The following is a 26,838-nucleotide window of genomic DNA, read 5'->3' on the forward strand; positions in this document are numbered from 1 at the left end:
TGGGGGCATGTAATGTAATGGCACAGTGAGGCATGTAATGTAATGTAATGGCACAGTGAGGCATGCAATGTAATGTAATGGCACAGTGAGATTTGAAAAAGCCTGTTTCTGTCAGCGGTTCTTCTGGCTACCCCTCAGCTTCCAGAAAGACTAGTAAGAAGGGGGTAGTCTTATATGGCGAGTATATCCCAAAACCAAAATTTTTCCTGGAAAATTAGGGGGTCGTCTTATACGCCCAGTCGTCTTTTACGCCGGCAAATACGGTAAGCTTCTTGAAATAAATACGTTTTGTTTTTTTAATAAATTGCTAAACAATCTCAAGAAAAATAAATGTTGTAATTTTGGTGAATTACCCGGACATTCCTTTTATTGATCTCCCTGTTCATCAACACTCTTCCATCCGTCAGTTCAATTCCCGACAGGGGAAAGTGGACCTCCCCGATGACGTCATCCCTCGAGAACCTATCAAAGCTCAGGATTATGAAGTGGAGGACCAAATCTTGCACCTGACTGTAGGGAATTCCATAAAACGTAAATGTCTCATCGAAAGCCGGGTCTAGGGTCTTCCGGAGGACTCGTGTTTTAACCTTGTGTTTTTTCTCCGGAAGGATGGTCATTTTTATGTATGGATCGGAAGTCATCGACTGCTCATCCATGGCCGGGAGTGAACGGGCTTCCTTGATGTTGACCACAAAAGCTTTCTTCTCAAAGTTATACTCTAAGGAGAAGAAGAGCGTTCCCAGCTTATCTTGTTTGTCTACAAAGAAAGCGATGAGCTGGACTTGACGCTCTCCGGAGAGATTGATTCTTTGTCTTTCTCCGGTAATTGAGGTTGTGAAATATCCTCGAGATCTGGAGAGCTTCTGACTTTATTGGCTTTGGGAAAATTGCCGTTCAAGTCCCTTTTCTCCAAGTCGAGGTGGAGAGATGTCTTTGATATCAACGATTTAGGAGACAGTTCTGTTTTTTCGTCCGCCCCGAATTTCTTTTTGCTGTTTAGGTTTTCCGGGTAAATGTTGACTCCTTTCAACACGTGCACAAACTTATAAGGCGGGGTCTTGTTGGACTTGGACGACTTGCGCTGGCAGCAGATCCAAGAAAAAAGCGACACGGTAAAGACAAGGCCGAAGGCGCTTATGAGTCCGACCATCGCCGGGATTTCATCTGAAAAAAATAAAATAAACATAGAAAATATCACGTCACGTACGACAGAAAAACTCAGATAAATCTGACATTAATTCATCCATGTGGCATAGGCATGACCATTTTTCATTGCAGTGTATGAGTAAAATAGAGCCTACGCTCCACCTGCAGGAGACTCTTGGTATTGCAGCTATGCTTTTCGGAAATGCTGCAGGATTATTTAAATGGCTGCGTAATCTATTTAAAAGTGGACTGTGCCCAACAAAATGTCAGACAAAGGAGGAAACTGAGACCTCAGTCTTAAAACTGAACTTTGAGAAATCTGAACATTTCCCTTGTTGTGGGCACTGCAAGGGTTAACTGTTCCTTTAAGTCTAGGAGGCATAGAAAAGTACTTACCTGATCCTCTGCTTCTCCGCACTGCTAGGTCGGTCCCAGCAGCATCTTCCCTACCATGCTCAGCAGCCTGAGGTCCTGCTGATATCATCAAGACCAACGCAGGAACCATAGCTCTGCATTGCATGTGACGAAGCTGAAGGACAGTCTACCGACGGAGTATAAGGGAGTGCCATCTGCGGGGGAGCCGAGGGTCGGGTAAGTAATAGGGCTTTTATTATCCCTTAAAATGGACAAGGTAACTCTCGTGTTCTTGTGACATAGTCATATAGTTAGTCAGGTTGAAATAAGGCACAAGTCCATCTAGTTCAACCGAGGGAAGAAAAAATAAATAAATATATATAGATCTATCTATCTATCTATCTATCTATCTATCTATCTATCTATCTATCTATCTATCTATCTATCTATCTATCTATATCTATCTCTATAGATCTATCTATCTATATCTATAGATCTATCTATATATATCTATAGATCTATCTATGTATATCTATAGATCTATATATATATATAATATATATATATATATATATATATAATGATAGAGAGAGAGAGAGATATATATATATACCGTATTTATCGGCGTATACCGTGCACTTTTTTGCCCTGAAAATCAGGGCAAAATCGTGGGTGCGCGATATACGCCGATACCCGCTTTCCCGCGCCGAGTTTGAATACTGCGCCGGCATATACCGAGTGCAGTACATTCGTGTATAGTCGGGCAGGCTCGGCTCCTCTCGCGCTCACGTCCTGGATGTACAGGACGTGAGCGCGAGAGTAGCCGAGCCTGCCCGACTATACACGAGTGTACTGCGCTCGGTGTATGCCGGCGCAGTATTCAAACTCGGCGCGGGAAAGCGGGAAACGAGCGGGGAGGACGCCGCAGAAGGACGCCGGACCCGACAAAGAGGACCCCCGAAGCCGCAGACGGACGCCGGACCCAACGAGGCCGCCGATGGACGCCAAAACTGTAAGTACAAAAATCTTTTTTCCACAGGAATGCGGGTCCACTTTAGGGGTGCGTGCTATACGCCGGAGAGGGCAATACCCCGATAAATACGGTATATACAATCCCATATACACAATCCTATACCCACAGTTGATTCAGAGGAAGGTGAAAAACCCCCAGCATAGCATGATCCAATTTTCTCCAGCATTGGGGGAAAAAGATTCCTTCCTGATCCCCTCGAGAGGCAATCCGTAGTGCGGGAGGCTGTGCCATCCATGTACAGCAATAGAGAAGAGGGAAGACAGCGGCAAAATGATTGGGTTAAGGGGCGGAAACCGCATGCTGGGGGGGCGGGCACAGGTGGGGTAGGTTTGCCTTGTAAGCTGTGTTGTCTGTGGCGTATATATTATTGTATTATTGATTTTAATTACAGGTACTTATATAGGACGGGCAATCACTTCACTGCAACGCTTTACATAAATATTGTACATTCACATCAGTACGCCTGCCCTCAAGGAGCTCATTATAAGGTCCCTAAGAGCCGGTTCACACGGGGGCGACCCACGAGTCGCGTCCCATTCAATGCAATGGAACCGTTCTAATAGGAGCGACGCAGCTAGTCGGCCGGACTTAGAAAAAAGGTTCTGGCATCGACTTCGGGGGCGTTCTTGGGGCGACATGCATTGACTTCAATTACAGAGTCGTTTTGGCTGGTCGCCTCTGAAGTCGTCCTCAGGACGACTTGCAGAGTCGCCCCCGAAGTCGTGCCGCGGGAGTGTGAACCGGCTCTAACTCCCATTCATACATACACATAGTAGGGACAATTTAGACAGGAGCCAATTAACCGACCAGCAGGTCTTTGGAGTGTGCGAGGAAACCGGAGTACCTGGAGGAAACTCACGCAGGCACAGGCAGAACATGCAAACTCCAGGCAGGTAGTGTCGTGGTTGGGATTCGAACCGTCATCCCTAGTGCTGCTATATGCACATTATGGTGGGAGCTGAGAAATCACAAATCTGATCAGTTCTACTATGCGACTCAAAATTTAGTTAACCACTTAAGGACCGCCTCCTGCAGATATACATCGGCAGAATGGCATGGCTGGGCACAAGCAGGTACCTTTACGTCATCTTTAAGTGCCCAGCCGTGGGCCGCGGGCGCGACCCGGTCCGAAGCTCCATGTTCGCTCCCCGGAGCTGAAGAACGGGGAGAGCCGTATGTAAACACGGCTTCCCCGTGCTTCACTGTGGCGGCGCATCGATCGAGTGATCCCTTTTATAGGGAAGACCCGATCATTGACGTCAGTCCTACAGCCACACCCCCCTACAGTTGTAAACACACACTAGGTGAACCCTAGCTCCTACAGCGCCCCCTATGGTTAACTCCCAAACTGCAACTGTCATTTCCACAATAAACAATGCAATTTAAATGCATTTTTTGCTGTGAAAATGACAATGGTCCCAAAAATGTGTCAAAATTGTCCGAAGAGTCCGCCATAATGTCGCAGTCACGAAAAAAAAACGCTGATCGCCGCCATTAGTAGTAAAAAAATAATGAATAAAAATGCAATAAAACTATCCCCTATTTTGTAAACGCTATAAATTTTGCGCAAACCAATCGATAAACACTTATTGCGATTTTTTTTACCAAAAATAGGTAGAAGAATACGCATCGGCCTAAACTGAGGAAAAAAAATTGATATATGTTTTTGGGAGATATTTATTATAGCAAAAAGTAAAAAATATTGCATTTTTTTCAAAATTGGCCCTTTATTTTTGTTTATAGCGCAAAAAATAAAAACCACAGAGGTGATCAAATACCACCAAAAGAAAGCTCTATTTGTGGGGAAATAGGGACGCCAATTTTGTTTGGAAAACAAAGGTCGCACGACCGCGCAATTGTCTTTTAAAGCGACGCAGTGCCGAATCGCAAAACCTGGCCTGGGCATTTAGCAACAAAATGGTCCGGGGCTTAAGTGGTTAAAGAAACGCTGAAGGTTTACAGATGGAGTAATATAAAATAAAACAAAAAAGTTAAATATATCAAGGAAGAGATATCCTACATTACCGCATCCATTATTTCTACAAAATTAAATAATTCTTGCTCCTGAACTTACTATGAAAAAAAAAAACCCCACAATGTAAAGAGGTGTTGCTTTGTGTGTGATTCGCTTGGAATAAATTATCACGTGTATGTACGACGTGCAAAACTGCGGGTGAAGCTCTGATGATAAAAACGCACTTATCACTTACTGCAGAATGTGAAAGAAAAGAACAGCTTATTAAACCAACTAACAGTTACAGACAACGTGGGCGGATCGCTGTCAGGCTCATATGATATAGCAAACAAATGAGAGATCCTGAAAACATTTTGTTAACATGTATTCACTTTTCACTTTTTGTTCTTTTATTGTAACGGAGCAGGAGATGGGTTACATTTTCCATCGCTTCTAAAAGTGATGGAGGGAGAGAGAAATAAGGAAAGGGGGGAGAAAGAGTGAGAAGTCGGAAAGAAAAGGAGGATGGTACAGAGAGATAGAGGAAGGCAAAATGGGAAGGTATAAGTAAGTCAGAGGAGATGTGCTGGGGGGCAAGGCAGAAAAACCATAGAGAGAGAGAGAGGGGGGGGGGGCAGGGAGTCAGGAGGAGAAGGAGAACAGTACTAAGTTAGGAGGATACGGGAAAGAGAATGAAACTAAGAGAACAGTATGGATTTAAGAGGAGAAGGAGAACAGTACAGAGGAGAAGGGTAGCAGTATTGGGCCAGTAAGAGAAGAGCAGTATAGAGCCAAGAGGAGGAGAACAGTTTGAAATCTGGAGGAGAAGCATAACAGTAAAGAGTCAGGAGGCGAAGAGCAGAATGCAGTCAGGAGGTGAAGGAGAACAGAACGGAGTCGAGAGAAGAAGGAGAAGAGTATAAAATAAAAAAAAACAGTATGGATTCCGGAGGAGAAGGAGAACAGAACGGAGTCAGGAGAAGGAGAAGAGTATTAAATCAAAAAAACAGTATGGATTCAGGAGGAGAAGGAGAACAGTATGGATCCAGGAGAAGAAGGAGAGCAGAATGGAGTCAGGAGGAGAAGGAGAACAGTACAGAGTCAAGAGGAGAAGAGCAGAATGGAGTCAGGAGGAGAAGGAGAACAGTACAGAGTCAGGAGGAAAAGAGCAGAATGGAGTCAGGAGGAGAAGGAGAACAGTACGGAGTCAGGAGGAGAAGAGCAGAATGGAGTCAGGAGAAAAAAGAGGAGAAAGAGAACAGTATGGAGTCAGGAGGAGGAGAAGAGCAGAATGGAGTCAGGAGGAGAAGGAGAACAGTACGGAGTCAGGAGAAGGAGAGCAGAATGGAGTCAGGAGGAGAAGGAGAACAGTACGGAGTCAGGAGAAGAAGAGCAGAATGGAGTCAGGAGAAAAAAGAGGAGAAAGAGAACGGTATGGAGTCAGGAGGTGAAGAACAGTAGAATGGAAGCAGGAGGAGAAGGAGAACAGTACAGAGTAAGGAAAGAAGAGCAAAATGGAGTCAAGAGGAGAGGGAGAACAGTACGAAGTCAGAAGAAGAAGCACAAGAGTATAAAAGGAAGAAAACAGCATGGATTCAGGAGGAGAAGGAGAACAGTATGGAGCCTGGAGAAGGAAAACAGTTTGGAGCCAGAAGGAGAAGGAGAGCAGAATGGAGTCAGGAGGAGAAGGAGAACAGTATGGAGTCAGGAGGAGGAGAAGAGCAGAATGGAGTCGGGAGGAGAAGAAGAGCAGTACGGAGTCAGGAAGAGAAGAGCAGCATGGAGTCAGGAGGAGAAGGAGAACAGAATGGAGTCAGGAGGAGAAGGAGAACAGTACGGAGTCAGGAGAAGAAAGAGAAGAGTATAAAATCAAGAAAACAGCATGGAGTCAGGAGGAGAAGAAGAACAGTATGGAGTCAGGAGGAGAAGGAGAACAGTATGGAGTCAGGAGGAGAAGGAGAACAGTACGGAGTCAGGAGAAGAAGAGTCCAAAATTAAGAAAACAGCATGGAGTCAGAAGAAGAAGGAGAACAGTATGGAGTCAGGAGGAGAAGGAGAACAGTATGGAGTCAGGAGGAGAAGGAGAACAGTATGGAGTCAGGAGGAGAAGGAGAACAGTATGGAGTCAGGAGGAGAAGGAGAACAGTATGGAGTCAGGAGGAGAAGGAGAACAGTACGAATTTAGGAGAAGAAAAGCAGATTGGAGTCAGGAGAAGAAGGAGAACAGTACGGAGTCAGGAGAAGAAGGAGAACAGTACGGAGTCAGGAGAAGAAGAAGAGTCCAAAATCAAGAAAACAGTATGGATTCAGGAGGAGAAGGAGAACAGTATTGAGCCAGGAGGAGAAGGAGAACAGTATGGATTCAGGAGGAGAAGGAGAACAGTACGAATTTAGGAGAAGAAAAGCAGATTGGAGTCAGGAGAAGAAGATGAACAGTACGGAGTCGGGAGAAGAAGAAGAGTCCAAAATCAAGAAAACAGTATGGATTCAGGAGGAGAAGGAGAACATTACGGAGTCAGGAGGAGAAGGAGAACAGTACGGAGTCAGGAGGAGAAGGAGAACAGTACTAAGTTAGGAGGATACAGGAAAGAGAATGAAACTAAGAGAACGGTATGGATTTAAGAGGAGAAGGAGAACAGTACAGAGGAGAAGGGTAGCAGTATTGGGCCAGTAAGAGAAGAGCAGTACAGAGCCAAGAGGAGGAGAACAGTTTGTAATCTGGAGGAGAAGGATAACAGTAAAGAGTCAGGAGGCGAAGAGCAGAATGCAGTCAGGAGGAGAAGGAGAACAGTACGGAGTCAGGAGAAGAAAGAGAAGAGTATAAAATCAAGAAAACAGCATAGATTCAGGAGGAGAAGGAGAACAGTACGGAGTCAGGAGAAGAAAGAGAAGAGTATAAAATCAAGGAAATAGCATGGATTCAGGACGAGAAGGAAAACAGTTTGGAGCCAGGAGGAGAAGGAGAGCAGAATGGAGTCAGGAGGAGAAGGAGAACAGTACGTAGTCAGGAGGAGAAGAGCAGAATGGAGTCAGGAGGAGAAGAGCAGAATGGAGTCAGGAGGAGAAGGAGAACAGTACAGAGTCAGGAGGAGAAGAGCAGATGGAGTCAGGAGGAGAAGGAGAACAGTACGGAGTCAGGAGGAGAAGAGCAGAATGGAGTCAGGAGAAAAAAGAGGAGAAAGAGAACAGTATGGAGTCAGGAGGCGAAGAACAGTAGAATGGAGTCAGGAGGAGAAGGAGAACAGTACAGAGTAAAGGAAAGAAGAGCAAAATGGAGTCAAGAGGAGAGGGAGAACAGTACGAAGTCAGGAGAAGAAGCACAAGAGTATAAAAGGAAGAAAACAGCATGGATTCAGGTGGAGAAGGAGAACAGTATGGAGCCAGTAGAAGGAAAACAGTTTGGAGCCAGAAGGAGAAGGAGAACAGAATAGAGTCAGGAGGAGAAGGAGAACAGTATGGAGTCAGGAGGAGGAGAAGAGAAGAATGGAGTCAGGAGGAGAAGAAGAGCAGTACGGAGTCAGGAGGAGAAGGAGAACAGAATGGAGTCAGGAGGAGAAGGAGAACAGTACGGAGTCAGGAGAAGAAAGAGAAGAGTATAAAATCAAGAAAACAGCATGGAGTCAGGAGGAGAAGAAGAACAGTATGGAGTCAGGAGGAGAAGGAGAACAGTATGGAGTCAGGAGGAGAAGGAGAACAGTACGGAGTCAGGAGAAGAAAGAGAAGAGTATAAAATCAAGAAAACAGCATGGAGTCAGGAGGAGAAGGAGAACAGTATGGAGTCAGGAGGAGAAGGAGAACAGTATGGAGTCAGGAGGAGAAGGAGAACAGTATGGAGTCAGGAGGAGAAGGAGAACAGTATGGAGTCAGGAGGAGAAGGAGAACAGTATGGAGTCAGGAGGAGAAGGAGAACAGTACGAATTTAGGAGAAGAAAAGCAGATTGGAGTCAGGAGAAGAAGATGAACAGTACGGAGTCAGGAGAAGAAGAAGAGTCCAAAATCAAGAAAACAGTATGGATTCAGGAGGAGAAGGAGAACAGTATGGAGCCAGGAGGAGAAGGAGAACAGTATGGATTCAGGAGGAGAAGGAGAACAGTACGAATTTAGGAGAAGAAAAGCAGATTGGAGTCAGGAGAGAAGATGAACAGTACGGAGTCAGGAGAAGAAGAAGCGTCCAAAATCAAGAAAACAGTATGGATTCAGGAGGAGAAGGAGAACAGTACGGAGTCAGGAGGAGAAGGAGAACAGTATGGAGTCAGGAGGAGAATAGCAGAATGGAGTCAGGAGGAGAAGGAGAACAGTATGGAGTCAGGAGGAGAAGGAGAACAGTACGGAATCCGGAAGGAGAAGGAGAACAGTATGGAGTCAGGAGGAGAAGGAGAACAGTACGGAGTCAGGAGGAGAAGGAGAACAGTATGGAGTCAGGAGAGAAGAGTACTGTACGAGTCAGAGAGAAAGTATAAAGGAGTCAGGAGGAGAAGGGGAACAGTAAATAGTCAGAAGGAGAAGGAGAGCAGAACAGAGTCAGGAGGAGAAGGAGAAGCGTACAACGTAAGACGGAGAAGGAGAACAATATGAAATCAGGAGAAGTCGATCAGTTAGGAATCAGGAGGAAAGGATAACAGTACAGACCCAGGAGGAGATAGAGAACAAAACAGAGTTTGGAGGGAAAGAAGAACAGCACAGCACAGAGCCAGAAGGAGAAGAGTATGAAGCAAGACAGAGAAATAGAAAAATTTGGAATCAGGAGAAGAAGAAAAGTTAGGAATCAGGAGAAGTAGAACACTACAGAGTGAGGAAGAGATGGAAAACGGTATGGAATCTGGAGAAAATGAATGGTATGGAGTCAGAAGGAGAATGACAGTATGGAGTCAGGAGAAGGAGAACAGTACAGAGTCAGGAGGAGATGGGGAACAGTATGGAGTCAGGAGGAGATGGAGAACAGTAACAGTAAAGAGTCAGGAGGAAAAGAACAGTAATGATTCAGGAGAACCTTACGGAGTCAGGAAGGAAAACAGTACGGAATCAGAAGTAGAAGGAGGATGGTAAAGGGAAAGGAAGTGAAGAAGAACAGTACCGAGTCAGGAGGAGAAGGGAAACATTATGGAGTCAGTAGGAGAGGAAGAACAGTAAAGAGTCGGGAAGAAAAAGGTAACAGTACAGTGTCAGAAGGTGAACAGTAAAAAGTCAGGAGGAGAAGGGTAACAACAGAATCACGAGAAGAAGGGTAACTGTATGGAGTCAGGAGAAGGGTAACAGTACAGAGTCAGGAGGAGAAGGGTAACAATACAGAGTCAGGAGGAGAAGGGTAACTGTACAGAGTCAGGAGGAGAAGGGTAACAGTACAGAGTCAGGAGGAGAAGGGTAACAGTACAGAGTCAGGAGGAGAAGGGTAACAGTACAGAGTCAGGAGGAGAAGGGTAACAGTACGGAGTCAGGAGGAGAAGGGTAACTGTATGGAATCAGAAGGAGAATGGTAACAGTACAGAGTCAGGAGAAGAAGGGTAACTGTACAGAGTCAGGAGGAGAAGGGTAACAGTACAGAGTCAGGAGGAGAAGGGTAACAGTACGGAGTCAGGAGGAGAAGGGTAACAATACAGAGTCAGGAGGAGAAGGGTAACAGTACGGAGTCAGGAGGAGAAGGGTAACAGTACAGAGTCAGGAGGAGAAGGGTAACAGTACGGAGTCAGGAGGAGAAGGGTAACAATACAGAGTCAGGAGGAGAAGGGTAACAGTACAGAGTCAGGAGGAGAAGGGTAACAGTACAGAGTCAGGAGGAGAAGGGTAACAGTACAGAGTCAGGAGGAGAAGGGTAACAGTACGGAGTCAGGAGGAGAAGGGTAACAATACAGAGTCAGGAGGAGAAGGGTAACAGTACGGAGTCAGGAGGAGAAGGGTAACAGTACAGAGTCAGGAGGAGAAGGGTAACAGTACGGAGTCAGGAGGAGAAGGGTAACAGTACAGAGTCAGGAGGAGAAGGGTAACTGTACAGAGTCAGGAGGAGAAGGGTAACTGTATGGAATCAGGAGGAGAATGGTAACAGTACAGAGTCAGGAGAAGAAGGGTAACTGTACAGAGTCAGGAGGAGAAGGGTAACAGTACAGAGTCAGGAGGAGAAGGGTAACAGTACAGAGTCAGGAGGAGAAGGGTAACAATACAGAGTCAGGAGGAGAAGGGTAACAGTACGGAGTCAGGAGGAGAAGGGTAACAGTACAGAGTCAGGAGGAGAAGGGTAACAGTACGGAGTCAGGAGGAGAAGGGTAACAGTACAGAGTCAGGAGGAGAAGGGTAACAGTACGGAGTCAAGAGGAGAAGGGTAACTGTATGGAGTCAGGAGAAGAAGTATAAAGATAGGGAAAAGAGAAGGAGATTAAGTAAGGGGGTTTAGAAAGTGAAATCTAGATTTAAAAATAGGCGACTAATAGCGGAGAAAAAGACAAAAAAGAGAAAGGAAAGGGAGAATATAGAGAGTGAGTAGGTAGAGTAAGAGAATTTGGCCATTAGCACTGGGGAAAAGGTGCAAACAAAAGGAGAAAAAAAGAAACTGGGAGGGAGAGAGAGAGAAGAAGAATGTTGAGTGCCAAAGTCTAGAAAATGAAAGCGAGCTTCTGTATATACTTATACATTCCTTATTGTGATAATTCTCCCCATTAGATTCTCATCCATGTAAAGGACATAATCTGTTTGCATTCCTCCCATACATATTCTGTTCTGGATGGTGTGCGATCTGTACTGATTTTTTTGGTGCATCTATTTCCTGTTGAGGAATAAAGCTTCTAATTGAATCCAGTGTAATTTACAGCTCTCGGTAAGCAGAGATTAAAGGCGTCGCCTCCATTTGTGCGGCAAGTCTCCTCTGGATGCTCGGTCTAGGATTAATGTGTGGTAACATGAAAGGTGGAATCTTCTGCCACACATCACAGGCAGAATAGAGATGGGTGAGGGACGGGATTATACAGGAATACAGATATTAACACAAAGAATGTCTCCTAACACCAGATTATACTCAAAGTATCACCACAGTGTACTTTCTTTAGCTAATTTCTGTGTTGAAAAAGTTGAAGATCAGTCTTGACTTTTGAGACATATATGCATTGCTATTCTAGATTTTGGTTATTGTATTTCATATTAGATATGTGCATTCCCGTTTGTACGAATGTTATTTTCGTACAAACGGAATAATGTGTACATACGAAAAAATGAAAGCACCAAAATACGAAAACGACATGATTACGAATGAGCCGCATAACGAACAACCGTAAATACAAACGAACGATCCGACGAAAATACGACAAAACAAAAACGGCAAAAGAACGAAAATGACATCTATAACAAAAGATTTGCATTCTGTATTTTGTTTGAATCCTTTTTCTGTTCGTATTTTCTATGTCGTATGTTCATATGACATCTATAACAAAAGATTTGCATTCTGTATTTTGAATTCCTTTTTTCTGTTCATATTTTGAATGCAAATCTTTTGTTATAGATGTCATATGAACATACGACTGAAAATACGAACAGAAAAAGGAATTCAAAATACAGAATGCAAATCATTGACGAAAATTCACGAAAATTATTGTCTAACAAGTAACGAACATGAATTAAACAGAATAACGAACCATCCCGCATGTACGAAAATAAAACGGTAACGAAAATACGAAACGATCGGAATACGAAAAAATCTCGTCGTACGAAAAACGAACGGGAACGAACAGGAAAACGAGCGTCTTACGAAAAACGAACGGAAACGAACCTACGGAACGATACGAAACAGAACACATGTGCACATGTCTATTTCATATACAGATTTGTAAATTCTCCCTCTAGTGGTCATGCAGCTTAGATATTTGAAGTGGCCATAAACAGCCCCATCCTACCCCCAATCTGACTCTCAGATGAAGATCGGGCTACCCTTCTGATGTTGATCCTTATTCTCAAAGAAAAATCTCTCAACAGACAGCTTTTTTTTTTCTTTTTTTTTTGTGCAATGCTTTTTGAAGATAGATAAGCTGTCTTTTCACACCACTTCTTGAAATGACCCTCTCGCCCCAGGGTCACTTGTAAATAAAGCCCATCCTGTAGAAGGAGAGGCTATGGACTTACCTTTCTGGCAACCAATGTGTTAAAACAGCACCGCATTGCTGCTCCTTGACTGCTGCATATATTCAACACTTCTGGATAGGTCACATATTTGCACCCCCTCTGCATATAGTGGTTCCTCCCACCAGCACATACATCCTGTAGTATATGAGCCAAAGGAAGAAACCACAGTGGGGGGAGCAGATATTTGACACACTGGGAAGAGTCGAATACCTGCATAAGAAGGGTAAGTGAAAAGACATAGGCCCAGATTCACAGAGAGCAAGGCGCACATTACGCTGCCTTAGAGCACACACCGTACGGCACGCCAACGTAGCGCGGAGAGGCAAGCATTGCATTCAGCAAGCCAGTGCTCCCAACGCTGCTCCAGCGTGGCGTGGGTTTCGAAGGCGCACGCCGGCGTAGGTGGAAGTGGGCGTGACCCCATGCAAATGATGGGCCGAGCGCCAGACAGGTCCTTTTTACGAACTGCGCATGCGCCGTGATGTGGATGCACCTGCTCACAACCACGCACAACTGCCTAAGCTACGCCGGATCATCGCGTACGCCGTGAACATAACATATGCCCAGCCAGACACACGTCCAACGCACAATACACCAGCTTGTGTTCCCTGGTGCAGACCTGTGCATGTCTGTTGCCGGGTTGCACCTCATTTATGGGGAATAACTTTACGCCGGACGTACAACTTACACGCATCTCGCGTAGCATGCGCCGGACCAGCTACTTTGGAAAAAGTACAGGGGCCCCCATGCAGCTGGGGCCCCTGGGCAGTGCCCACTCATTAAGACAGCCCTGCCTTTTCTGCTGCAGCACATGTACACCACTGGCTTCTGCCTACACAGCTAAATAGGGAGTGGTTGGGGGGTGGTAAGATCACGGCTCAACTGCTAGGGTTTTCCACCCCTCAACCAATAGTGTGAATGAGCACTAGTCTTAAATGCATTGCACTAAGCAGCCCATTTATTTTGAAAAAGCATCACAAAAAATACATTTGTGGCATTTTCAGCAAAACAGCACGCACCACGCCACCCACCGAGTGCAGTATCATGCTGTATTGTAGGTGCATTGGCAGCTACTGTACACGTGCATTGGGGCTCTATTCTAAGTCAATGGCAACGTAATACATGTTGTACCATGCATTAACATGCGTTGGGGTAAAAGGCCATTGGGGTAAATTGGCTGTAAAAGTTGCTGCAGAATCTCTTCCCTATTCTCTAGTTAACAGAAGCAGTAAAAGCAATGTGGAGCCCTGCGGATTGCTGCCCACTCTTTGGACAGAAGGGCGATAACAGAACACTCTCGGTGGAGCTGGAACACACACACACTGTGGGGGCGGATGCTGCTTGTACGGCGAGTCCTGCAGCCACGTCCGCCTTTGGGTTTCAGTAGAAAGCCATATCCAGGCACTCTGAGACTCACAGAACAGCTGCTGCCTCGGAGATGGGCACATCAGCGCTCTGTGATTGATGAGCAGAGACACCGGCCTCAGCTGTGGATGTTGATTCATCCCCCACCCATATCCAGCGCGCCAACATATCACAGTGGGAATAGAAAATACTTTGGGGCATATTAGTAATGTGGCTATCGGTAAACTGGTGGTGAATTATTAAACATGCCCCAGAAACATTGGGCCAGATTCAGGTAGGGGCGCGCAAAACTGCGGCGGCGTAACGTATGACATTTACGTTACGCGGCCGCAAGTTTTACAGGCAAGTGCTTGATTCACAAAGCACTTGCCTGTAAAGTTGCGGTGGCGTAGCGTAAAAGGGGCCGGCGTAAGCGCACGTAATTCAAACGATCCCGTAGGGGGCGAACGTACTGCGCATGCGCCGTCCCTTTAAATTTCCCGACGTGCATTGCGGTAATTGACGTCGCAAGGACGTCATTGGTATCGACGTGAACGTAAATGGCGTCCAGCGCCATTCACGGACGACTTACGCAAAACGACGTAAAATTTTTAAATAACGACGTCCATACTTAACATTGGCTGCGCCTCCTAATAGCAGGAGCAGCCTTACGGCGAAAACGACGTACGCAAACGGCGTAAAAAACGAGCGCCGGCCGCACGTACGTTTGTGAATCGGCGTAAGTATGCAATTTGCATACTCTACGCTGACAACTACGGGGTGCGCCACCTAGCGGCCAGCGACAGAATGCACCCTAAGATACGACGGCATAAGAGCCTTATGCCAGTCGTATCTTAGGCTACAGTCGGCGTATCTAGCTTTCTGAATACAGAAAGTAGATACGCCGGCGCTACTTAGCAATTACGCTGCGTATCTATGGATACAAAGGCATAATTGCTCTCTGAATCTACCCCATTGACTTGTACTAAATGTTTAGTGAATGTCAGATTTGCTGCTTTATATCCAAAAGTAGATGTAAACCCGAACTGCCATTTTTTTGTTTTCTTTAAAGTATATTTGAACTAACTGCCATATTTTAGTTTGATAAAGTAAATCAGAACTAACTGCCATTTTTTAAATAAAATACTTTTAACCTTTTTTGTATTCTTTGCAGCCACTTCCCATCTACATGCACTTCAGTGATGGCTGCATGCCATTTCTCAGGATGCGTTTCCTGATGGTGACGACTGTGGACCACGCCTGCCTGAATTATGATGTATTACATCGGAAGCCCATGTGACAGCGCAAGATCAGGTGTGGGATACAGGCAGGTCCGCTAAGAAGGCAGTACAGCCAGCCCTCCTGCACTGGGCCCGGGCCCCATCAGTTCAAAAGTGGGGGCCCAGGCACCTGCTGAGCAGGAAGGCTGGCTGTACTGTCTTATTGCAGATACCAGTCCTCTTCTGCTTCCCCCTGCAGTGCTGCTAGCTTCTCCTCCTCTTTTTCCCTCCGGCTTCACTGCAGGGAGATTGGTTCTAGTACATGCGCCCCTTACATCTGCTGTCTGGGCCCCCTGTGTGCCTCTTTGCCCTGCAGCCCGACAGCTGCTGCGGGCACACAGGGAGATGTTTCGGGATAGAGGGCAGGAGAAGGGGCCAGTGAATATAGAGTTGAACTGAATGAACACAGTGAGTAATCGGTACCAATCGTTCCCGTGTCCATTCAGCACTGAAGAATAGTAAACTGTGCAGCTGAAGGGACTGATGGTCTCTTCCAGCCCGGGGAGGGGTCTGTCAGGTAGGTTTTTTGGGGCCTCGTGATTTCTAACAGCAGCCCCGGATACAGGTACAGTGTGTTGTCACCCTATAGAAGGAAGTGCATGATCACCAAGTTATTTTAATGAAAATGACAAGAGCGCCCCCTGTATTTTATCATTGTTGGTTTCCTTTACAGGTGGGGCCTCCTGAGTTGCCCGTTGACTTCCCCTGAAGACTCTAGCCATGGGGTCTCCCCTATGTAGTTTCTGTCTTTGTTTTTTCCACTTTATTAGGTAGATTCACAAAGAGTTAGGCCGACTTATCTACAGATAAGCCAACCTAACTCTGAATCTACGCCGCCCTATGTTTAAGCGTATGCTCAAACAGAGATTTGCTTAAACAAAGCTAAGATAGGACGGCTTGCGCCGTTCTATCTTAGCTTGCAATTTTTCTGGTGGCCGCTAGATGGCGCTTCCATTGCGGCCGGCGTAGATTATGTAAATGAGGGGATGCGCCGATTCACGAACGTACGCCAGGCCGACGCAGTCGAATTACGTTGTTTCCGTAAGGGATAGGCCACGTAAAGTTAGAGCTAGGCTCTAGTGGAATAGAAATGTTAAGTATGGCCGCCGTTCCCGCCGCGAAATTCGAAATTTGTACGCCGTTTGCGTAAGTCGTCCGCGAATCGGGATTTACGTCGTTTACGTCCACGTCGAAATCAATAGGCCCCTACGGCGTACCTAGCCGCAATGCACCCTGGGAAATGTAGGCGCCCGGCGCATGCGCAGTTAGGAAAAACATAAAAAAACGTGAGGTCCAGCCTCATTAGCATTAAACAGGCCCCCCCCAACCCATTTGAATTAGGCGCCCTTACGCCCGCCGTGTTTACACTACGCCGCCCTAAGTAAGGAGGTAAGTGCTTTCTGAATCATGTACTTTCCTCTCTTACTTAAGGCGGCGTAGTGTAAACACGCTAGGCTACGCCGACCTTAATTTTAGGCGCCCCTACGTGAATCTTCCTATATGTTTTTTATACTCCATATTTTAAAATAAAGTAAAAAAAAAAATGAGCAGGCAGGGTGGCTTTCCTATTAAAGCAGGTGTGCAAACCAGGTAACGTAGAGCAGAGAGATCTCACCCTTCTTGACCATCATCTCATTTCTGGCACATCAAACTCGAAGTAATTCCAATGAGATAACTAAGCAGTTAAATCTCTCAACGGCAAAAATATTTTAATTCCTTGTGAAGCCCAAGACTTTTCTTTCCAGTTATCACTAAAAACCGTAGCGTCACTTTTGAGTGGATGGGCTCATTTGGGCTTTAATGGAAGAGGCAGCCATATGTTGACTCATGTGCTGCATACTAGTTCAAGAGGGTGCAAATGGTCACCAATTGGCATCAAAAGTAACCATAGCTAAAACTAAGAAGAAATACAGAATTTAATATGCCTCATATGCCCTTTAAAGTCCATACGTTGACTTATGTGCTGCATACTTGTTCAAGGACAATGACTCAGTGAATTGGTTTAGCTTTATGGCTTCATCCTAAAAGTAGCGTCACTTAAGGAGTGGCCGCTTCCATCGCAGCCTAATCGCAGAAGTATATCAGTGGGTGATGAATTCCATTCAAATGCATAGGGTGTACTTACTTTCTATACAAACTGCAGTGTTTAACCCCTTGGTTACATTATTGGTATGGCTAAGTCCCAGAAGCGATCTCTCGCTAGATTCCTTTAATCTTTTCGTACGTTGGCAGTGAATGTTCTCTTTCTGCTCCCGGCTCTGCTCTCTTGCCATGGAGAGCCATTAAGGGTGTCAGCCCCCCTGACCGATTTGCACCCCATGCAGGCTTTCCAGAGTGCCATCTGTCAGCATATTAAAGTGGTTGTAAACCCTTACAGACCACTTTTACCGACAGGTAAGCCTAGATTAAGGCTTACCGGTAGGTGCAAGAATTATCTCCTAAACCTCCACGGTTTAGGAGATATTTGCAAAAGACATGCACCGATGTCTACGGCGCATGCGCCATGGACAACAGCGGGCAGGCACTGAGCGTGCCGTTTCTAACATGCGTGGGCGTGACGTCATCGCGTCTCCGGCCAGTCGCAGCGCCGGAGCCGTGAAACCCGGAAGTCACTCCGGGAGAAAATGCGATGACGGAGGAGGCGAACGAGGACCGCTGCGGGGCTTCGATCTCAGGTAAGTACTCTGCTATGCATACTAGCTCATCATGCCTTTGTCTTGCAGGGCGTATTTATTTTTTTTTTAACGGAGGCTTTACTCTGAATTAGGTATTTCTTCAGGTTCTTCTTGGTTTTATCTATGGTTACTTTTGATTTCAACTGGTGACCATTTGCACCCTATGCAGGCTTTCAAGAGTGCCACCGGGCAGCATATTAAATTAGGCATTTCCTCAGGTTCTTCTTAGTTTTATTTATTTATTTATTTATTTTTATAAATGGTGACCATTTGAACCCCAAAAAGGCTTTCCAAAGTGCTGCCTGTCAGCACAATAAATTAAAGGTATTCCTTTAGGTTCTGTTTAGTTTCATCTATGGTTACTATTGATGCCAATTAGAGACCATTTGAGCCCCATGTAAGCTTTCAAGAGTGCCACCTGGCAGCATATTAAATGAGGTATTTCTTCAGGTTCTTCTTAGTTTTAATCATGTTTACTTTCTATGTCAACTGGTAACCATTTGCACTCGCATGTAGGCTTTGGAGAGTGCCACCCGGCAGCTTATTAAATTACATATTTCTTCAGGTCCTTTGTAGTTTTATCTATGATTACTATTGATTCCAATTGGTTCTCTAGAGCTTAACTCCTTCACTTCTATAGAGAAACTGCAACAGCCTACAGCCAGGGGCGCACTGACCATTCGGTTTCTCGGGCACTGCCCGAGGGCCCCATGCCCCTAGGGGCCCCCATCAGGGTTGCCAGCCTCAGTAAAACCAGGGACAGTATGTAAATATCTGTGTTTAAAAAAAATCCTAAGATTATAGCTGCCCCGCCTCTCCAGTACCTTTTCAGTTTGTGTATGTGTATTCTGTGTGTATGTATACTGTGTGTGTATATTGTGTGTGTATACTGTGTATGTATACTGTATGTGTGTGTGTGTTTATACTGTGTGGCCCCATAATCTATTGCCTGGGGGCCCCATAATCTCTTATTGCCTGGGGGCCCCATAATCTCCTATTGCCTGGGGGCCCCATAATCTCCTATTGCCCGGGGGCCCCATGAGTTGTCAGTCCGCCCCTGCCTACAGCCCAATACCATTTTTCATCCTCATAGCTCTTGGAGAAGTCAGCCCATTAATACCACCGAATTCCTCTAAAACCAACCGCTGCTTTCTTTTAGAGCACTCGATCGCTCGCTTAACCTCTTCATTACCATACTGTAGCTCCAGGTTAAAGTAACCTACGTATTACTCTAATCCCGTTGGTAATGCGTCACATAGACCTCGCTGGCGTAATTGTCTCACATAGATGGCTTTCATCAGCAGTACATTTCCACAGACTAAGCTTTACACTTTAACCCATTCATCACCCTTTAATTGGCCCTTCAAATTTAACCCCTTCTTTTAAAAAAAACTCTAAATGTCCTAAACATATCTAGAAAAAAAAAATATCCTTCACTTTTGTAGCACCAAAACGGGCTTCTAAGGTTTTTGATGAAGATCAATGCCAAGCAAGCCTTTTTTAGCTATCAAGGCAGGTTAACAATAAAATAGCTATCAAAATTCCTTAAATAAGGTTAACAAAGCAGAAACTGCAGTGGCCCCTAACAGCCAATTATAATCTTTCACCAGTCCTATTTAACGCCGCAGTTGGGTTGGTTGCCATGAGTTCTTTGCACGCAGTCATGGATCTTTGCATGGTCATAACTCAGTACATCGGTGAAAAATTCTATTAGTAGTCAACGTTATTAAAGCCAATTAAAATGGGCTAAATTGTATAAGTGCACTTAGGTGTACTTTTTTGGGGCGAGGCTGAGATAAAAAGTTACACTTCCATCATGCACTCTCTTAAAGCAGAAGAAAAAATTAAAGGTAAAATCCCAATGCAGGCTCAGTTGGGGTCCCTCCCTTCCCACCAGTTTCCTTTGTTCTTCCATAAACTTGAAAGTCTGTGATCCATAAATTAGGACGACTCATGTAATTGGGCATGTAGTTGCCATCATCCCTCGTATTGTGAAGAAGTATGAAAAACCTGGATTTTTAAGGCAACAAACCAGAAAATTCTAGTGAAAAAAAAAATGATAATACAAATATATAGAAAAATTCATTCATTGGAAATTGCAACATATTGCATTAAATATTAAAAATATGTGTATTGAAGAGTAATATGTTGGAATTTCCAATGAATGAATTTTTCTATATATTTGTATAATATATTTTTATTTATTTTTTCGCTAGAATTCTCTGGTTTGTTGCCTTAAATATCCCACAATAGAGGTTTTTCATACTACTTCTGAAAGTCTTTGATAGTCTTTGATACTTCCGATACTTTTCTTCACTATTCGTTAACAAATATTTTATTTGATTCCCAAATCATAATTCTTGCCTCTCCTGGCTGCTTCTTAGCTCTCTCTACACTCTACCCTATACGTAACTATCATTGAAGTTATTGTTCACCAACTCCTACCAACTTCTCTGCCCCACCTACATCCAGCATCTCCAGGTTCCCCACCCTAGACCAATGACTATGGGCTCATCGAACCAACAAAAACAGACCACTGTTTCCAGATACTTCCACCCCTTGTTGTTCCAACTATGTTATGGTTATTATTACAAGCTGAAGAGCAGGCTTGTTTTATAAGGCGAGGAGCAATGTGGTGAATCCAGGGGCCATCCACCACCCATCATCCATCATTGTTCTTCCTGCCTCTAACTACCGAAAGACGAAACGTGTTCCCTCGTTGTCGCTTCGCATCATTTTTACTCTTTACGCAGCCTTATTAAATCAACCCTTTGCAGCTGTACTATACAGTACTCTCGGCAAAGCTATTTTTAGTTGTTGATGTTCTGTGACGTCACTAGGACAGGATGTGTTAGTCTTTTACCGTCACATTTAATGATTCATGTGCAAGGACTAGAATACGAAGCCCGATCCCCTTTACTGCAGCTGTTTAGAGTCATAACAGGTTCTACATCGCCTCCTTCTCTCAAACACGTTCCTTAAATTTACCAAACAATAAATCACAAGAATCTTTGGCATCTTTGACAACTTCTGAAGGTTTCATTGGTCTCCCATAGAAATCACCTATTCTAGGACTATAGATCTGATCAAAAGCTGTTTAGAGTCATAACGGGTTTGACGTCGCTTTCTTTTCTCAAACAACTTCCTTAAATTTACCAACAATAAAATCACAAGAATCTTTGGCATATTTGACAACTTCTAAAGGTTTCATTGGTCTCCCATAGCAATCACCTCTTCTATGATCATAGATCTGGTCAAAAGCTGTTTGGAGTCATAACGGGGTTTTACATCGCCTCCTTCTCTCAAACAAGTTCCTTAAATTTACCAACAATAAAACACAAGAATCTTGGGCATCTTTGACAACTTCTGAAGGTTTCAATGGTCTCCCATAGCAATCACCTTTTCTAGGACTATAGATCTGGTAAAAAGCTGTTTAGAGTCATAACGGGTTTGACGTCGCCTTTTTCTCTCAAACACGTTCCTTAAATTTACCAACAATAAAATCACAAGAATCTTTGGCATCTTTGACAACTTCTGTAGGTTTCATTGGTCTCCCATAGCAATCACCCCTTCTAGGACTATAGATCTGGTCAAAAGCTGTTTAGAGTCATAATAGGTTTGACATCACCACCTTCTCTCAAACAAGTTCCTTAAATTTACCAACAATAAAATCACAAGAATCTTTGGCATCTTTGACAACTTCTAAAGGTTTCATTGGTCTCCTAGACCCTACAGATGAAAAAAAGATGAGCTTTTGACCAGATCTATAGTCGTAGAAGAGGTGATTGCTATGGATGAGGGAACATTTCGAAACATGAAAACTTAAAAAGCAGCTCTTAGAAGAGAACGAGGGAGCCAGCTGATGGTTCCACACCCCTCCTGTACTCAGCGATGGCGTACATAGTAATAATGACAAGATAGATCCAACACACACAGTCTAGACTTAACATTTTAGTAGATGAAAGACTCAATCTATGGTTCTTAAGACAGAAAGACATCATTTACAGTCATCTTTCTTTTTTTTTTTTTTTGGAAGGGGTATATATTTATATATGACATCTCAAGACTGGAAGTCATCTTCTCTTTAACATGATATCTCATTAAGGTATCACATCAAGCCCAGATTGTGTATTTTGATATATCTCAAGAAGGTATCACGTCAAGCCCAAATTGTGTATTGGGTCTGCCTGGTCATTGGCCAACATTTTGCTTAAGGATCAATGACTTAATGTTTCTTAATTTAGCCTTGCAAAACATAATTTAAAGCTTAGCTTAAAGCTTTTAAAGTATAGAGTTGTAGACGTGATTTTAAGGTAGTTTAAGAAGAATAAAAAACTTACCGTAAGCCTCCCCGGTGTTGGAAGTGACTGGAGCCATCTTGCTGGCTCCGCTGTCCAAGGTGCTGAATCCTCTCTGTTTTCTGATGCTGCTCTTACTGTTCCTCTGGTAGGAAGCCTTGGAAAATGGCAGTGAGAGAGAGAGAGATAGCGAGAGAGAGGAAAAAAAAAAAAAAATCTGTCGGTATCCAGCAATCTCAATGTGAGGAGGGGCTGATGGCTTCCTCTAAGCTGACTGCAGCTCACCTCCTGCTCTGCTGTCCTCCCAGTCTGTCCGCTCCAGCTGCAGACACGGCTGCTGGCCAAATTGACGCAATGCTGACGCTACAAGCCTGGAATCAGCTCCTTCCTCCCCCTTTTTTTTTTCTCTCCAGAGAGCTGGAGGATGCTCATCAATTCTTATAACTACAAGAGATTCACTGCCTTGGATACAGACAGCCCCGGATGCAAAATGGTTAACACAACCCTCGTCTCAGACATAAAGAAAGGCAGATTTGTGCAAATTTCTGCCAGTCCTGATCTGATTCATGGCTGTGTATGTACTGGATGGAATGACAGAGTAATAGGGATGTATAGGACCACACCATGCTGGAGATCTACCAGAATCCCGGGTCCATCCTTTCTTTTTTATTCTTTTTTAGATTTGATCACGTCTAGAGTTTGCTAATTAGATTTGAGAATTTTCCGGAAATTGGTTTTACAACTAAACAGAATAAACATGATAATAATAAAAAAAAAAAAAAAATAGTAATAACAAATATATATTAGTAGTAATAATAATTATCAAGAATAATAATAATATATATATATATATATATATATATATATATATATATATATATATATATATATATATATATACACATACATATATATATATATATATCACACACACACATACAAGGGTTCTTCAAAAAGTTTCCACACTTTTTTAACTCTACTAAATATAAAAAAGTGCAGAAACGTCTTGAAGACCCCTTGTGTGTATATAAATATATACAACAAAATAATAATTTGCATTGAAACCCCTTAAAAGCTGTATTGGAAATTGGTTTTACAACTAAACAGAATAAACAGAATAATAAAAAAATAGTAATAACAAATATATATTAGTAGTAATAATAATCATCCTAAATAATAATGATAATATATACATATATATATATATATATATATATATATATATATATATATATATATATATATATATATATATATATATATATATATATATATATACTGTATATATATATATATATATATATACTGTGTGTATATATATATATATATATATATATATATATATATATATATACACACACACATATAATATATATCTATCTTATTTTATATTACGCTTTAGTGGGTATGTTTAATTATAAATCACTGCAAATAATTTTTTTATAATAATATACAGTATATAAGTATATGTAGATATATATCTATATATATATCTAAAATAAAAAAATAAATATTTGCATTGATTTATAATAAAACATAGTCACAATAAACAGAATAAACATAATAATAATACAAAAAAAAATATAGTAATAACAAATGTATATTAGTAGTAATAATAATCATCAAAAATAATTATATATATACACAAGGGTTCTTCAAAAAGTTTCCGCACTTTTTTAACTCTACTAAATATAAAAAAAGAAACGTCTTGAAGACCCCTTGTGTGTATATAAATATATAAAACAAAATAATAATTTGCATTGAAACCCCTTAAAAGCTTTATTGGAAATTGGTTTTACAACTAAACAGAATAAACATAATAATAAAAAAAATAGTAATAACAAGTATATATTAGTAGTAATAATATTCATCATAAAAAATAATAATAATAATAATAATATATATATCTTATTTTATATTACGCTTTAGTGGGTATGTTTAATTATAAATCACTGCAAATCAGTATTTTCTTAAAACGGCCTTATAGGGACATTTTTTATTGCATTTAAGCATAAATGTGAGATCTGAGGACTTTTTGATCCCACATCTCACATTAAAGAGGTCCTGTCAGGATTTTATTTTTTCTATTACAAGGGATGTTTATATCACTTGTAATAGGAATAAACGTGACCCCAATTTTTTTTTTTTAAATGAACAGTGTAAAAAAAAAAATGTTAAAGCACCCTGTCTCGCCGTGCTCGCGCGCAGAAGCTAACACATATACGTAAATATGTAAATGGCGTTCAAACCACACATGTGAGGTATCGCCGTGATCATTAGAGCGAAAGCAATAATTAATAGACCTCCTCTGTATCTCAAACCAGGTAACCTGTAGTATTTTTTAAACGTCGCCTATGGAGATTTTTAAGTGTCAAAGTTTGTCGCCATTCCACGAGCGGGCGTAATATTGCGTGACATGTTGGGTATCAATTTACTCAGCATAACATTATCTTTCACAATATAAAGAAAATTTGGGCTAACTTTACTGTTGTCTTATTTTTTTTTTAATAAAAAAAAAGTGTATTTTTTCCAAACAAAATTGCGTTTGTAAGACCGCTGCGCAAATACGGTGTGACATAAGTATTGCAACAGGAAGAAGGGTAACCGCTCCGATAGACCAAGAGAACTTTCTCACCAAATCCAAAACCCTGGGTGCCGGCAATGCAATGACATGCAAAAATGGATGAAGAAGACTAGGACAGCCGCACTCGAAAAAAGCGTTCCTTTTTAATAAAATAGGTCACAAAACTGACATGACACAGCAGAAATCATAAAAACACGCGTTTCACACTGTCATACAGTGCTTAACCACTTCAGTGGGGATATCTGAATGATCATTCAGATATCCATCTCTTCAACCGACGAATCCCTGCACCATAAGAATGATCATAGCGGCGGTTCCGCCGCTTGATCGTTCTTATAGGCGGCGGGAGGGGATGCCCCCCCCCCTCCCGCCGCCATCCGGTGCTTCTCCGGGCTCTCCTTTGCCATCCGGCGTCCGGTGGAAACCATAGAGTAGACTGGTGACCAGATGGTCACCAGTCATCTCTATGATCGTCGGAGGCCCGGGCGCGATGTTATGACGTCACGCCCGGGTCCTGGAATGTAAATAAAGCCGCAATTGCGGCTGAAAGCATGAGATCTGTGAATTTGTTTTCACGATCTAATGCTTTCCAGCCTGGAGGAGAGATGTGCGGTCTTATTGACCCCGCATCTCTCCATAAAGAGTACCTGTCACACACATTCCTATTACAAGGGATGTTTACATTCCTTGTAATAGGAATAAAAGTGATCAAAAATTTTTTTTCAAAAAAAGTGTAAAAATAAAAGAAATTGAGTAAAATAAAAAATAAAATACAAACAAAAATAATTTTTAAACGCCCCTATCCCCGGTAGCTCGCGTTTAGAAGCGAACACACACGTAAGTTCCGCCCACATATGTAAACGCTGTGAGGTATCGCCGCGTGCGTTAGAGCGCCAGCATCAATTCTAGCACTAGACCTCCTCTGTAACTCTAAATTTGTAACTTGTAAAAAAAAAATAAGCGATGCCTATGGAGATTTTTAAGTACTGACGTTTTTTCGCCATTCCATGAGTGTGCGCAATTTTAAAGCGTGACATGTTAGGTATCTATTTACTCGGCGTAACATCATCTTTCATAGTATACAAAAAAATTGGGCTAACTTTACTGTTTTGTTATTTTTTAATTCACAAAACAGTTTTTTCCCCAAAAAAAAGGCGTTTGAAAAATTATTGCGCAAATACTGTGCGAGATAAAAAGTTGCAATGGCCGGCATTTTATTCCCTAGGTTGTCTGCTAAAAAAAACACATATAGTATTTGGGGGTTCTGAGTAATTTTCTAACAAAAAAATTATGATTTATGCATGTAGGAGAGAAGTACCAAAATAGGCCCGGTATGGAAGTGGTTAATCATAGCCCAACTGCCATTTTATTCTCCAGGGTGTCTGAAAAAATATACCAGTATATGTAATGTTTGTGGGTTCTAAGTAATTTTCTAGCAACATTTTTTTTTGCTAAACAAGAAGTTTGAAAAATAGGCCCGGTCCTTAAAGCGGAGGTCCACACAAAAATGGAATTTCCGCTGTCCAGAATCCTCCCCCACTCTGGTGTCACATTTGGCACGTTTCAGGGGGGAGCAGGTACCTACGCCACGCCACTAGGCAAACTAGGCAGCCGCCTAGGGAGCCCTGCTGCCTGGTGTTCTCTACTCCCTGCAGCAAGCAATTAAGTCTTAGCATCAGCAGGCAGCCGCTGCTCCATTCGCACATAGTGTCAGAGGGGCAGCAGCGGCGGAGGACTGTGTCTGTGTCCTGACTCCCGAATGAATGGAAGCAAGCAAACATTCATTGATGGGCACTGGTGAGGCTGCATTTGATTGGCGCTGAGTAGTCTGCATTTGATGGGTGCTGGTTAGGCTGCATTGATGGCCACTGGTGAGGCTGCATTGATGGGCGTTGGTGAGGCTGCATTGATGGGTGCTGCTGAGGCTGCATTGATGGGCACTGGTGAGGCTGCATTGATGGCCACTGGTGAGGCTACATTTGATGGGTACTGCTGAGGCTGCATTTGATTGCATTTGATGGGCGCTTCATTAAAAAGGTGAGGTTTACATAGGCAGGGGAAAGGGGGTGG

The 26,838-nt window shown here is 43.1% G+C and overlaps 1 protein-coding gene across 1 annotated transcript in view; it reads right to left on the reverse strand.

The window, feature by feature from the left end:
• SYT4 (synaptotagmin 4) overlaps positions 1 to 22,553 on the reverse strand; it is a 76,984-nt gene extending 54,431 nt beyond the window's left edge. The window contains 4 exon segments of the mRNA XM_040336138.1: positions 354 to 763; positions 766 to 1,164; positions 22,227 to 22,341; positions 22,470 to 22,553. Of these exon segments, the coding sequence (XP_040192072.1) occupies positions 354 to 763; positions 766 to 1,164; positions 22,227 to 22,263 (846 nt within the window). The 5' untranslated portion in view covers positions 22,264 to 22,341; positions 22,470 to 22,553.
• Positions 22,554 to 26,838: the final 4,285 nt, after the last annotated feature.

The sequence above is a fragment of the Rana temporaria genome, chromosome 1 (genome assembly GCF_905171775.1).
Source record: "Rana temporaria chromosome 1, aRanTem1.1, whole genome shotgun sequence".
NCBI lineage: Eukaryota > Metazoa > Chordata > Amphibia > Anura > Ranidae > Rana > Rana temporaria.